The following is a 14,817-nucleotide window of genomic DNA, read 5'->3' on the forward strand; positions in this document are numbered from 1 at the left end:
ATGGGGGGGCAGCCAAAGTTCAACTTAGAATTTGACTCCTGTGACATATAATTTTGCAGACTCCGATAGAGAGTTACTTAGTCGTGGTTTGTCTTTATCTTTAACATCATGTCCTAGTTCATACCCTTCACAAGATCAGTTTTGTAAAGAGGGTAATTTTTGGTAGGTACATGGTGTTGCTAGTGACAGTCGGAGCATATCTACTGAAGGGAAAGCAGTTGGCCAAGTCTTGAGAGACAGAGTCAAACACTGGTGTAAGCCAGTGTTTTTCTTTGACCTTCTGCATTTGTTACTTCCTTTACCGGGTTCTGTCACTGCAGCAGCAGCATGCATAACTGGGTGGTTGTGAGGAGTCAATAAATAATGTGTAGTCAGTCCTGGAGTGTGAGAACCTGTGACTTGATGTTTGTAGTTTTATCCTCGGTATCTAAGTGTCTGGCTGTAGCTGGTGTTCAGTGAATATTTGACATGTGAATGAATAAATCATTATAGCTACAATAATGCTAATTATTGTAATAGCAAAAGAGTAATGTTGAGATGAAAGGGCTGACGAAGTGGAGGAGATGAAAGGAGTGCGTGTCCTTTCAGAGACTATCCTGAGTTTGGGACAAGAAAATCAGCAAGAGTCTCAAGGAGGGATGGGCAGAGGTCCTACTAACCCAGCAAGCCTGGTGCTGAATGTTTGCCTTGTATCTTGAGGGCCATGAGTGGGTACTGGAAGATTGTGTTTTGAGAGAGTTGTGTGGTGGAAGGGGATCATAAGTCATGGCAAGCTTAAAGATATAAGGGGGAAAGAAAGAATCCTCTTGCAGTGCTGGGCCAGCCAGGCCCACGTGCTTTTCAAAGCCACCCCAACTACAGCAACTTAATGGTGGCAACACAACAAAACAGAAACAGAGCCTGCGTGCAAAGAGGAGACCTTTATTACAGTGGTTCTCAAATAATAATACCAACAGTTGCAAATAACAAAAACCTAATAATAATCCCACTGCTGCTTTTATTCTGAAAGCAGAAGCCTGAGCTGCTGACTTTTCTAGCAACTTTTGCAAGACATTTAAATCCCTCTCGCTGGCCCTTTGTTCCTGTGTTGCCATGGAGTGTCAATAAGCCCAGCTCAGAATAACCCGGGCAGTGAAATGAGAGGTACAGCTTGCTCACTGGCATGTTGGCTGGCCAGGTTACACTGTTTTCATTGCTCCCGTCTTGGGAGGAGCACTGGACAGCCGGTTGCCCTGGCAGCTGTGAAAGGTGTATGTCTTTTGGCTGCCCAGTCTTGAAGTGGGACCAAAACTTGCCTGCCGATTGAGCATGTGCAGCTCCCGAGTGAGCCGATGGCAACTGAAAATAGCCCACTGAGCACCTGTCCTTAATACACCAGCGCTGGCCAACTGCCAGCCAGACAGTGTGGACTCACTTGGTGGATAGGTGAGGGGGTGAGTGGAGCCTAATGGCTCCTAGGAATATATGGGGAATTTTGGCCCTGCCATTAAAAAGAAGGAAAAAGTGCAGCAGGCTCTCGTGAGCACTTGCCTTTGGCATGTCAGTGGTTAGCGGTGGCCACAGTAGCTGCTGTATGTACAGTATCTGCCCGAGATTCCAGGCGTCTTTTCCACACAGTGAGCACTCCACCAGACTGCCGTCCAGTCAACCAAGCAGTGTTAAGTTTTCTCTTGAAGGGAAAGGCTCTCTTATAAAACTCCTGGATAGTAGCCATCTGTGGCTTATGCTGCCTCTGCTTTATGAAAGGAGGCATTGAGTTTAACTGTTTCGTCTAATTTTCTACCTGTTCTTTAATCCACAATGACTGTCAGTAGATCACTTCTACAAGTTGTCTCTGCTAGATTGTTCTTTCTTGGCAGTTCAAATGTGGGCACAGAATAGAATCTCAGCGTGTCAGGAGCTGTCTGTTCCCCTTTGGGACTCCTTCCATTCCCTTCTGGGCTTCTATCTCCTCAGCAGCCTTGCCATTGTTGGGCATGCTTGGCACGCTGAGGTGGATGGAAGCAAGCTCGGGAAGGAAATACTTCTGAAATGACTGGTGGTATTAAAGCTACTATTTAAAAGTGACCCTTCGTAGATACTTGGGTTATCTTTAGGCTGTCAGTGCTGGGCTGCAGCTACAGGAGCCAGCAGGAATCTGCGGGAACTCTGGCATTTTGCTCACGCCTTGGTTTGTCTTTAGATATTCTGGCTCTCCTGCCGTGGCCTCGTGACATAGCTCAGTTTTAGCTGCCTTTCTTCTGCCAAGACCCAAGATTATTGTGGAAGCTGGAAATGGTGCTGTGCCACAGAGGTTGTAGGGGAAGGAATCTGTGTTTGAGAAGCCAGCTCTGGTTCACAGCACTCTGAAGAAATGCTTTCTGCTTCTATCCAGAGTGTAGATACCTGGAGCCTTCTATGGGCTCTAGTACAAAATGATAGAAGCTCAACTGCTCACTGGGATGGTAGGATCTTTAGTCCATGACTAATAAACTAGTCCCAGGTGTATTGGATTTGGGAGATGATAAATTCATCTGGACCATATTAATTAGCTTGCTGGGGGAAGGAGATAAGGAAAGCAAAGATTGAGCTATAAAGGCTGGAATACAAATGCACATGGCATGTGTCCATGGGACTGAAGACATGTCATTCCCTTCTTCACTAACCTTTCTTGAAGCTCTGGCCTGGAAGGGTCTTGGCATGTGAACTGGGAGATTGAAGATAGGGAAGAAGTACTCCAGAAACTTGAGCTGTGATGCCTGGTTTTTCACCGTTGGATGTCTTTATCTCATTGGCTTCATCTGGGCTAGAAAGAAAGAAGTCTAGAAATTACCTTTTAACTGATTCTGGACATTTTCATCTTTAGCTTTGAGTGCTACACTGCCTAGAGGCTGGTATTCTCAGACTGTCTGTTCAACAAATTGGAGCCCTGCCCATCTTTTGAAGGGTTTATCTCTGTGGTTTGAAAGCTTCTAGAAAGGGTGCGGGGGTGTGTGAGGGATTGCTGATGGTAACCAGAACAAAGATTGGCAACCTTGGAGGCCTGGTTCTGGAATCCCACAGACAAAATAAAGAGCCAGGAAGGCTAGAAGGGAAAATAGGGCACTGGAGCCTCCCCTCCCCAGAGTTCTTTCTCCTCTGCCCTGTCCCATCCAGAACACTTGTTTAAGGCTTCCTATAAAATCTGCATTTTCCATCTAGAGCCCAGCTGGGAAACTGCCCCTGGAGTAGCCAGGTGCTTCCTAGTTAGCATGGGGGCACACCTCTCTCATGCAGTGGCCAGACCACCTAGCCTGAGACATGGAGATGGCACCTGTCATAGGTATCAGTCTTCCTTTTTCCATCTAAACAAAGAATGACTTCTCTGAGAAATGTTTATAATTCTTTGGCCATTTCTCCCACCTGCTTCAGGTAGTTACTCTCCCTAGAAATGGAGCTTTGCTCAGAAACATTGGCATAGTCAGTACATGGGGGTGATGATGAGTGGGAGTATTTCTAGTTTCTAAAAAAAAAAAAATCTCTTGGTGGGTAATTTCCACTCGGACCTGTAATTATTTGTTGGTTCTGAAGCAGAGGTTTAAGAAATTTGGACTCAAAATGAAGAAAGGGCTTATTATTTTCCTCCATATTAAGGAGTTGCTTCACAGACATGGTGCATTTGTTAAAGCTAAGTTCTTGCTACAGTCAGGAAATCACCAAAAGCACAGAAAAGACAGACCAATATTGTCTTAAGTCAGGACCCCTCAATGGTTCTTTAAATTGTTAGTCACTTAAACACAGACAAATTTTTGGCTTTGAAATAGAAGGTGTGGCTGCTGCAATAGGCTTAATTTACAGGGATTATTTCAGAGACAAGGAGTCAGCCCAGACACAAAATAAACAGATGGCACTTTTTTTTTTTCCCTTTCAGCTTCAGTAGTTCAAATGCAGGATGACTTAGGAATCCTTATCACCTTCAGCAAAGCAAGAAGGGGAAAATGATGTAATTCTCTCTTCCACACTTCCTGCAGAAAATGCCATTATTTTCACTGATAGGGAAAAAAACATGGCAGCAAAGACCAGGGGCATCTTTTTTACTGTAAAGTAGCCAGCTCTTGCACTGACCCTCTAAACTGTAGCCTTGGCACTTCATGGGTTTGGTCATCCCAATCACCAGGGCACCCTGGAGCCAAAGTCCTCGAGTCAATCATCCAAGGAAGAGCCACTTGTGAAAGTTCTGCTATGCTATTACTATATTAAATCCTTATTCTAGGAACTCTTATATTTTACCATTTTATTCTAAAAAACAAAAAACCCTACCATACCACAAGAAGTGCTCATTTTCCACACTTGTAAGCCTGAGTAGGTGAACAGATGTGACGCTATGGCGAGCTTGTCTAGGAAGAAGTGGTTTGCACAGACATGCTGGCGCAGTGACTAAGCCTTGCCTTAAGATCTCTGCTGACATTTAAAGACTTTATAGGCTCAGTCTGCTCTGAAAACCAGCATCATGTCTCTTCCCACCCCTCAGTCCTTTCTGTGAAGAGAAAATGCATTCTGTAGCAAATATTCCTCAGGCACCTACTCTTGCCAAATACTGAGGCAGCTGTGGGATATGTAATGCTGAGCCAAAAGAGGCCACATTCTACCCTCATGGCGCTCCTAGTCTGGATTAAAGATTTGGACGTTTAACAGTGATACAAGCACATGTATGTGAGTATAGATAGGTGCATTACTTTAAATTGGTGTCTGGGAGCAGAATCTTCTCTAGGAAGAAACATGTAAGGTGAGGTCTGAGGGGGAGATAAGTAGGTGAAGTTGTTGTTGGCAGCATGGGTGGGAAGCATTCTACATGGGGGAATTCCATTCCTAAGGGAGCTGAGTTCCTGAGGAGGAAGAGGCCCTTCAAGAACTGAGGTGACCTGAGGGGAGGCGGAAGAGACAGCCAGAGATCAGCTCAACGGGGCTTTTGTAGAGCAGGTAAACCACTGTATGTCTATTTTGAGAATAATAGAAGCTAGAGAGAATCAGGTCTGAACATGTGAGTGGAAATGCTATATGCATGGGGGACATTTAGAGGACAAACATTTGGATTAGAGGCTTCCTGAGTTCAAAAAACCCTAAGTTCCTAAGCCGCTTTAAAAATTCTAATAATATATTGTGGCCTCCTCAGGACATATAGTATCTTCTTGGCTTTACAGCCTTTCCAAGTATCAGTTTATGTGATCAAAAAAAAAAAAAAAAAAACTGATTCAGGCTCCCTGAGTATTTTGATCAAGAGAGTATTTTATCTCAGAGAATATAGCTTGCCTTCTTGTTAGACCAGCCAGTGCTCTTCACTGGGCAGTTAGGACAGACCTTTGCATTTCTTCGGCGCAGGCTTGCTGGCAGTGATACCTGGCATTGCAAAATCCTTCTCTAAGCCTTTGTTTAATGCCAGAGATCTCAAATGCTTTCAGATTCTGGAGAGGTGCCAAACTGCACTCTCGGATTAGGAGATGATAGAAGGACTCCCACGTCTATAAGCCTAATACAAGCTGCCATCTCAAATGAATGGGTAGCTTATACTGTTGGAAGGAATCCAGGAATGTTTGGGGTTCGTTTTTTTAGCCTACATAGTTCAGCGCTATTGAACCTTGATAACAATAGTGCGATAGCTGCTGCATCGTTATTTGTTTTACCTTGAGATGAGTTTAAGAAATTCAGCTTTTCCCATTTGCTGACTCCTGAGATCTCAGTTCGCTGCAGGCTGGCTTACTTGTTGCATTTTCTTGTTTGTTCTTTATGTCAAATGGGAACAGTGGGGTTTTGTGCACCTTTTAGAATGATAAGCAGTTTAAACATCTTGCCTTAAAGCATCCTGTGCAGTAGGAATAGGTCGGTGTGTAGTGTGTAAGTTACTCAGTGCCACTTAAAGTGGAAGTGTGTACACTTTTACTATGAGGCACACGATTACCCAAACTGTGGGCAATCTTAAAAAGCCCGCGATGCTCTTTGCTCTGCCTTTTCCTTTGGCAGTCTAAGATTAGGCTTTGAGAGTAGGTGTGTCCAGATGGTGAGCGAGTATCGCCCAGAACAAGAAAAATCTTTTAAAAGACTTGGCCGTGGTGAACCCCCGGGATTCCAAGCTTGTGCCTCTGGTTTGTGGAACCTACCCCGGATCCTCCCAGGCGCTATCGAGAACTTCCTGCTGCTCCCAGTCACAAGCAGACAGGCTGTGAGTTCACAGTCCTGGGTCTGGTGATACAAAGGGCACCCGGTGCCAGCCATAACACTGAGTAATGCCGGGAGGTGCCTTTTAGAACAAACAATGTGGGCGAGCTCCACAGAGAGGGAATACCTCTGGCTTGACATTTAAATAGCTGAATTATTTAAATGAGTGTCAATTAGGTGGAATAGACTTGGCGCTTCTGCCAGGGCACTTCCTGGTTGTTTGCAGAAGCAAATGCAAAATACTTCATATCAGAGTCAGGTGCTTCCTGTCTGAACTGTTGGGAACCAGTCACAGAAGGTGGTGATCCATTCCCTGGTGTTTCCTGCTGTGTTTCTCTGATGTGTTTCATGGCTGAGAGAGAACTTCAGTGCCACAGAGCTTTACCTATGGCCACAAAAAAGGGTTTTGTGATGTTTACCCCCTTCACCCACTATCTTTCCTTGCCTGCCTCCAATTAAATAGCACAGATCAACAGTGATTATTATTCCTAAATTTTGACCAGACTGAAAGTTGAGTCATGGACATTTGGAGACCTGCTGTGTTCCTAGAATTGTGGATATTAAGATCTTGTAAATGCTACTACCATGCTTTTAACCTTCTTTGTTGAATTAGTAATGCTTGCTTACAATCCTTTATTCTTTGACTAATCCACTCTGTTGGTTGAAATTGCCACTACGGCATTTGACTAATGCATGTGTTTCTGTGTGTATGCGCAGGCGTGCGTGTGGCCATCTTACAGCCTTAAGAATTTAGGCTCTTCATTTATATTCATGCTATAAAAAATGGATACATGTAGGCCTTTGCTAATTATGTGGGAACATACAGATTAAGATGAAATGTTGCTGAGAAGCAAAGTAGGAAGAGAAGCTGGTGAAGGTTTTGTAGTTTCCCACTGGATACCGGCTGGATCGAGCACTTTACATCAGAGGTTGAATTCATAGGACATGTTAATGGTTTTCTTATGCCATTTTTTTTTCTTCTTATCTCCTTATTATAGAAGGGAGAATGTGAAAACCCTAGTTTTGGACACCTAATTGAAAAGAGTGACCGAATTGAAGTTACCTCCTAGTCATCAGTATGTACCTGATGATAGGAGGAATACAAAGTTGCAAGGGAGGGTGTTATTTTACAAACTAACCCTTTGACTAGGTTTATGAGGATGATGAGAACAAAGAATAAAAATCTGATTAAGATCTGTACCCCATTGTGCCTATTTACACCAAATTCATGGGTATAGTGTGAGTTTTGAATTTTACTAAACATGGTACTTTCTTGAGCCTGCTTAGTTCTGGCAAAATTCTCTTAGGTTAGAGTCCAAACATTTGTCAGACTATTCCCAGTTCCTGTCAAAGCTAGAGACTTTGGAAAGACAGTGCCCTTGGATTTGTAGACCTAAAGTTCACTTTGGGCTGCAACTTTAAAAGCACAGTTCACTTTGACAGCACATTAGAAAACTTGTTATTTTGTTATTTTTATGACATTTATTTAAAAAATGATATTTGATATTTGAATATAACTATAAGGTGTCATTGTTAGTTACCCTGTTACCATTTTCATAGGATTGGAGTCCTTTATGTTCTAGTATTTGTTGTTGTTTCTAGAGGATTATAGGTTCAGTGAGTTGACTAATTTATAAAAACCAATTCATTGTCAGTCCGTGAAGCATTACTATCCTATTTAATTTTCATTTTACTTTTATAGCCCCATAGTAATCCATCACCCCCCAATTTGATGAGTTGGGCATCATTGGATCCATGTGACTTAAAAAATTAAGGGTTTTAAAATGTTTGTTTTTCAAATTTATATTGGTTATATTATTGCATAGGTTTAAGGTAAACTTTTTTAAAACCCTGCTGTAGATATTAAATCAGTAGGACACCATCAGCCTCCCTTATACCAGTCCATTCACTTCTCTCTGCAAAGCTATCACCTGTTGGGCAGCATGGCTGGCAGCCCTCAGCCCAGCCTTTTGCCATTTGAGTGACAAGCATGTCTAGACTCCCTAGAAATGCTATCTTTCAACTGGTTTGGGCAAGTATAAACTTTGTATTGAATGATGTCAACAGAGACGTGTTTCTCATCCTCAGGGAAATAGATTGGTACTGGAATTTCTTTTGGATTTCTCAAGGAAAATAAAAACTATCTTCTAGCTCATTAAAATTTTTGCTCATTGGCCCAGCGGGTTAAAGCACAGCACTGAGGAGCTAAAGCCACTTCTGCATGAGTTCAATTCCCGCCTGCCCCGGAGGTGACCACATGGTGTGGCAGACCTCTACTGGCCCGCCCACTGGTCCTCCATCTGCCTGTTCTGTTCCCCACTCTGTCTCTGGCAAAGCCTCTCGCCTCCCCTGAGCCTCTGGCCTGTACCCCAGTTCTGTATGCACAAATAAATAAAATCTTTAATTTTTTTTTCTCATTAAAAATGTCTGAAAAAAAAATGTCTGTAGACTTGATTCTCAGGGGTGAGACTGGTGACATACATACACGGTCAATGGCTATTTTGGATTTTCTGCTTTCAGGCAGGTCTTTGCTCTTGGATGAGCCCCTTGTGGTTTTCAAAAGAACTAGCCAGTCAGTTATAAATAGAAAGCTGTGTCTGTGTCTGCATACACTTACTCTGTGGGACGAGGCACCCACAGTCCAGTGGGCAGTGAACTATTTTTCACTTCTTTGAAGAGGGAAGAAGAGAGATTAAGAATGCTTTTCTCTTTTTGAAATAACCCACATCTCTACACATACCCACATAGATCTGTGTAAATGAACCTGACATATTCAAAGACCTTACCTTAAGATCTCCTCTTGAAAGCACAGCCATCCGACCTGTTATTTTAATAAAGAAGCAGTTATTTCACAGAGGGTTCAAGGATTCGTAAGCAGCTTGTCTGTGCTGTTAGAGGGAACCCAGGAGAGGAATTTCCTTATGTGACCAGTGCTTGGGTGAATGTGGCCTTAGCTAAATGATCAGTGGCCTCAGGGACTTAGCTGCCTACATCTCTCTTCACTTGACTTCCCCACTCATGGAAACTGTTGGAACCAGCAAGTCTGAACTAATTCTTGCAAGGGAGGGAGAAAAGAGTGATTTGGAAAATGATATTGCAAACGAGTGTTTTAAGAAAGAAGCATTCAGGAGATGGGACATTGTGTTCTTCACTGTGGATACATTTCTGTCTCTCTTCCTTACACTTTGGACCCAGCAGGTGCAGGCTACTCCTTTGGTTCTTCCTGTTCCCTAATCGTTCAGACACTGTTTTATTCCTTTTTTCCCCTTGTGCCTGCATCTTCAGTAATCAAATGGCATTTTCTTTTTTTCTGACAGTTGGAAATGTTAGAGCAACTCTGAACTCCTATAGTAACTAACATAAAAATGTTAGTGTTACTACTTGTAAGATGACTATAGTCATCTAGTAGACAATATTGGGAATATGGATTTAAATGGACTGGTATTGTAAATTTTTTGAGTAAGTAAATTTCAGAAACATTATATAACAGCAGGATGACCAGCTTTCCTGGCATGGCTAGTTGATGGAGATCTAAATAGAACCAGTAGCAACTGGTGTCACCAACAACTGCCATACATTTAGGAGCCTTTTTTTTTTTTTTTTAAACATGAAAGAGCAATGGCAAGCATCAGGTTCTAGTAAATCATCTTAATATGATGCTAACATTAGGGTATGAAGAGTCCATCAAGCAGAGAGAGTAACATGAAAGCCACAGTGGGAGAAGTTCATTTTCAGAAGTCTCTGGACATGTGATGAGCAGTCTTTGGCTGACTAGGATCACAGTATATAGCTTATGCAGATAAATCCACTTATTGAGAAGTGACTGTTACATGGTGACTGGTTGAGTGAGATACAGAATGAGCACATCATGGCCAATGGTGATACTTAGCCCATCTTCTGTTTGGTTAAGATGTCTGTAAGGGTCTTGGAGAAACTGTTATTCCCCAGAGGGGCTACATCCTGTGAACTTTTCTCTCTTGCTTTCTCTCTTTTACAGATGAGAAGCCCAAGGTAAACCCTAAACTTTACATGTGTGTATGTGAAGGACTCTCCTGTGGGAATGAGGACCACTGTGAAGGCCAGCAGTGCTTTTCCTCGCTGAGCATAAACGATGGCTTCCATGTGTACCAGAAAGGCTGCTTCCAGGTCTATGAGCAGGGGAAGATGACTTGCAAGACCCCACCGTCACCTGGCCAAGCCGTGGAATGCTGTCAAGGGGACTGGTGTAACAGGAACATCACAGCTCAGCTGCCCACTAAAGGTGCCCATGAACTTTTCTATTTCTAGATCATGAGTTTTGTTAGTGTTGTCCTGATTCAGTGTAGGTGAAAGCTGTAAGTAGCTACAAGAAAGATGGACATTTTTCAGAAAGTTGAGTATGATGGTGACCTCCTATGGCTTGGCTGACCAGATTCCTCTTAGGTGTCTTAAGCAGGTAAACAGCTTCCTTCTCTGTTACGGAGTCGATCATAAGTTATAAAACAGTTCTGCTAAAATACTCTTCTCTCATGTGAGTGTCAAAGGAGGAAAATGCAATGTAAGACTCGAGTGCCTGAATGGAATGCCAGTGCCTTTATTCCTTCTGAGGAAGAAGATCAAGACTCACTAACCTGATGTCCCATATCTGATTTCCAGTGATTTATAACTGGATGGATGAGACATCTCATGAACTTTGTTGATTTTGTGGAATCTTCTCTATACTGTACCTGAATTCCATATCCAATGAAGATTAATCTTGCTCTGAAATTCTTTTCTCATCTATTGAGTCCTAAATCATATCTCAACTATCCCACAAATAGTAATGCAGATTCACGCAGGTCAAATTACTCGACCAGCACATTTTTAATAGGTACAGCTATTCAATTTTGCACTCAGAACAGAAGAAACAACACAAAAATTGGAGCAGAAAGGACTGCTTAAGTACATCTACTGCCATAAAGATCAGCTAGCAAGAAGGAAGACTGAAAATGAAAAAAGAAAAACAATGACACAGGATCTGTTAACAGCAATTTTTAAAGTGATGGTACTGACTGCAGGCATATAGAAAAGGTTAAAGTCTGATCCACGAATAGGATTGAATGCCAAAAGAAGATTTTAAAAAGAGAGATCAAGTATTAAAGTAGTTACAGGGTATTTTTTAAGATTTTATTTATTTATGCATACGGAACTGGGTACAAGCCAAAGGTGCAGGGGTGGTGAGAGGACTCACCAGAGACAGAGTGGGGAGCAAAATGGGTAGATTGGCGAAGTACACTGCTTAGGGGAGCAGCAGGCAAGACCGGAGAGGTCTACTGCGCCATGTGGGTCACCACCATTACCTCTGAATTCCTAGGGAAGAGGCCCTGCCAGCTTCTCAGTGCTGCACTTTAACCCTTTGCACGCCACCAAGGAGGAGCCCTAAAGGGAATTTGATGGATCCATTTTACTCTTAAACTTCACGTGCCAAATTGTTCTTGATAGTGTAGATGGACATGAAGTAATGTTGATATACAAGTTACATGTACAGTTTGAAAAGCTCCTAATCTTCAGAACACTCTGCTAGATCCTGAGTTGTAGAAAATTTGTGTTATTATTTTTTTTTAACTTAAGGGATTTAATTAGGCAAACACACTATTTTTAATTTAATGTTGTATATAATTAGTTTTACACTTTATTGTACATGCAATATGTACTCTATAGTGTCAAGTCATTGATTCATTTGGATTTGGAAAATTAAATATTCAAAGAAAGTGAAGTTTGAGATTGGATGGTTGAAGGTGTGAGGAATGTGGAAAAGACTAAGGCTAAAATGTGAAGCACTGCTGAGAGATGTGGTATCCTGAAGGAGTGAGCAATGCAGAATGGATTATTGTTTGGGCATCTTTTAATTATGGATCTTCACTTTTGATTTCGCTCACGGGACAACCAGAATGTTTTTGAATATTTGTTTGATTGATGTGCGTGTTAAGTGAACATTTGAATGGGCAAATAGTAATGTCTGAACAGAGTGAATGAGTGATTAGGGAAGTGAATGAATTGATGCAGGAATGTTTTGAGTGAACAGGTGGGCCAACGAGGGTCCTAAGTAGAAATCATGATGCAAAAAGATCAGTGAGATTACAATGATGAGACCACAAGTTGGATGGATACATTGCTTTTAATTCAGCAATTTCTCTCAAAATAGGACAGCATAATGTCTGCCTGTTAAGGGCTTGACCATAAATATCTTTATAGATCAAATCTAAAAGTTAAAAAATGAAGTACCAGAGATTTGGATAGTACAATGTATTTTAATAGCAGTTCACTTATATGCATCAACATGGTTGGTTCTCAGTGGAATTTTTCAAACTCCACTTGTGTCTAAATGAATCAGCCAGGTATTAGGAAGTTTTAACACTTTGTGACTTGTGAGACTGTGTGGTCAGTATCAGGAACCACCTATTAGGGTCTTGGTTATGCCTCAATAATAAGCAGAAGTGATGCTTACAGCCAATTATCTTCTTCTCCAGGGAAATCGTTTCCTGGAACACAGAATTTCCACTTGGAGGTCGGCCTCATTATTCTGTCCGTCGTGTTTGCAGTATGCCTGCTAGCTTGCCTACTGGGAGTTGCTCTCCGAAAATTTAAGAGGCGCAACCAGGAACGTCTCAATCCCAGAGATGTGGAATACGGCACCATTGAAGGGCTCATCACCACCAATGTTGGCGACAGCACTCTAGCAGTAAGTTGTGACTGCGGGGAACCCCAGGTGTCGTGTAGATAGATGACCGAAGACACATCCTTGTATTAGTGTAGCATCACTGACTAACCAATGACTGGGCAGTGTGGACACATACTGCTGCCTGCTTAGTCCTAAGCAAACGTATGCTGATACCTGGTTAGTCCTGTCCTATGTGAGGACACTTGTTTTAGACTAGACATTTCATTAAATGGATGAGGTATTCTGAATATATTTTAGTAGTTACTTGGAGGTTCTTTTTCTGCGGGGAATAAAAGGGGACAGAATAGTTGCCTGTTATTTGGGGGTGACTTGGAGTTTATGGTACTCTAATTTTAGTAGTAAGAGTGTTTTTTCAATGCCTTTGCTTAACATTAAAAATCGCTTTAAGATTATTTCAACACCCTGTAATTGAAGATTTTAAAACTCGACACCCAAAAAAGCCATTAAATTTTTCATGCTCCTGTGCTGCCCCCTTGTGGAGTGCAATTATTTGGTTAAACCAGTATGGGCTAGGAGAAATGTGTGCACCATATAGGAAATTTAAATTTTTCTGGTAGCCACCTTAAAAAGAAAATTATAAGAAACCCCCAGGTGATTTCAGTCCTTGGAATGTATTTAACATATATATATATTTCAACATATAATCATAAAGAATTAAAGATTTCTCTTTTTTAAACCAAGTTTTCAAAATCTCGTGTGTATTTTGCACTTACAGTGTTTATCACTTTAGACTAGCAACATTTCATTTCTCAGGATCAACATCTGGCTAGTAGCTACCCTAGTGGAAAGCACAGGGTTGGAAATCATTGTAGTCACTGCTTTAAAAATTACTCTTGCTTTATTTTAAAATGATGAAATCACACTAAAAAGTGATTGCCTTTTTTTTTTACTTCTTAAAACTGTCAAGTATCAATTTTAAAGAAATTTTAAGAAAAGGGAATCACTTGCTATAAATAGGTTTCCATAAAGTGCAAAAGAGAAGTAATACCATGCTAAGGGGATATTGTACTGAGCTTGATGCCTGCTCTGGAAAAGGAGGGTTAGGGAGTGTATGAGAGGTACGAAAGACCTGTCAGTACCACATGAAGACTCTGTCCTTAAATCTGATGAGGTGAAGTGCAATCAAGACAATACCTTTCTAAATGATTTCCTGTTATTTCATGCTGTGACATGCACCATTTACATCATCAGTGTTGAGTCCTGGTGTACATGCATCACATAGATCATCAGTGTTGAGCTGAAAGGTATGGTAGTTCTGGAGTTAGTCCTGTCACACAGTGCCCTCTTGCTGGACACTTGCTTGCCCTTGAAAGCCCAAGTAGAACACCTGGATCAGCCCTGCAGGTGCATTTGGTGGTGACTGATATAGTCTACCCCATTCTCCTGCCTGCACCATCACTGGGCCACTAGTCATTTTTTGCTATGGAAAAAAAGGGAAAAGGACCCTGTTTACTTTCCTTTAACCTGCCTGCTTGTGGCACAGTCAAACTGAGAAAGAAGATGGAAGGGCATTTCTGTTTCAAACAGCAGAGAAATTTTTTTTAAGTGTTCGAAATGTAGTTTAAAGCTGATTTTAAGTTTTCAGGAAGATTAAGTGCATTTTTTGAGTTCACAGAAAGACACAAGACTGAATTTTAACAAAAGCAAAACAGGATTCTAAAATAGATTAGTCAGAACTTCATTCCTCAAATTGGCTAACATAACTAATTACCATGGACAGTGCTAGAACTATCCAGTGTAAATTACTGTTTAAATAGCTTCTGTAATTTTGAAAATGGAATGGATTATACTTCAGTGTAATCAGGCCATGTTAGGTCACAGTGTATCATGATATAACAGCATAGTAAAGAATACTGTTTTGAACAGGTTATCAATATTACTTACATACTTGACTATTTAATATTGTCATGCCTATGATTCAACAAAACAAACATGAGTAAATAGTT

At 41.6% G+C, this 14,817-nt stretch overlaps 1 protein-coding gene across 5 annotated transcripts in view; it reads left to right on the plus strand.

Moving 5' to 3' along the window:
- ACVR1 (activin A receptor, type I) overlaps nt 1–14,817 on the plus strand; it is a 122,916-nt gene that overhangs the window by 81,990 nt on the left and 26,109 nt on the right. For all 5 annotated transcript variants that reach the window (XM_012728647.1, XM_012728658.1, XM_012728653.1 and 2 more), the window contains 2 exons: nt 10,169–10,432; nt 12,660–12,871. In XM_012728647.1, the coding sequence (XP_012584101.1) occupies nt 10,169–10,432; nt 12,660–12,871 (476 nt within the window). The remainder of the gene's footprint in view (nt 1–10,168; nt 10,433–12,659; nt 12,872–14,817) is intronic.

Source organism: Condylura cristata, unplaced genomic scaffold, assembly GCF_000260355.1.
Source record: "Condylura cristata isolate star-nosed mole 26May11 unplaced genomic scaffold, ConCri1.0 scaffold00002, whole genome shotgun sequence".
Lineage (NCBI taxonomy): Eukaryota > Metazoa > Chordata > Mammalia > Eulipotyphla > Talpidae > Condylura > Condylura cristata.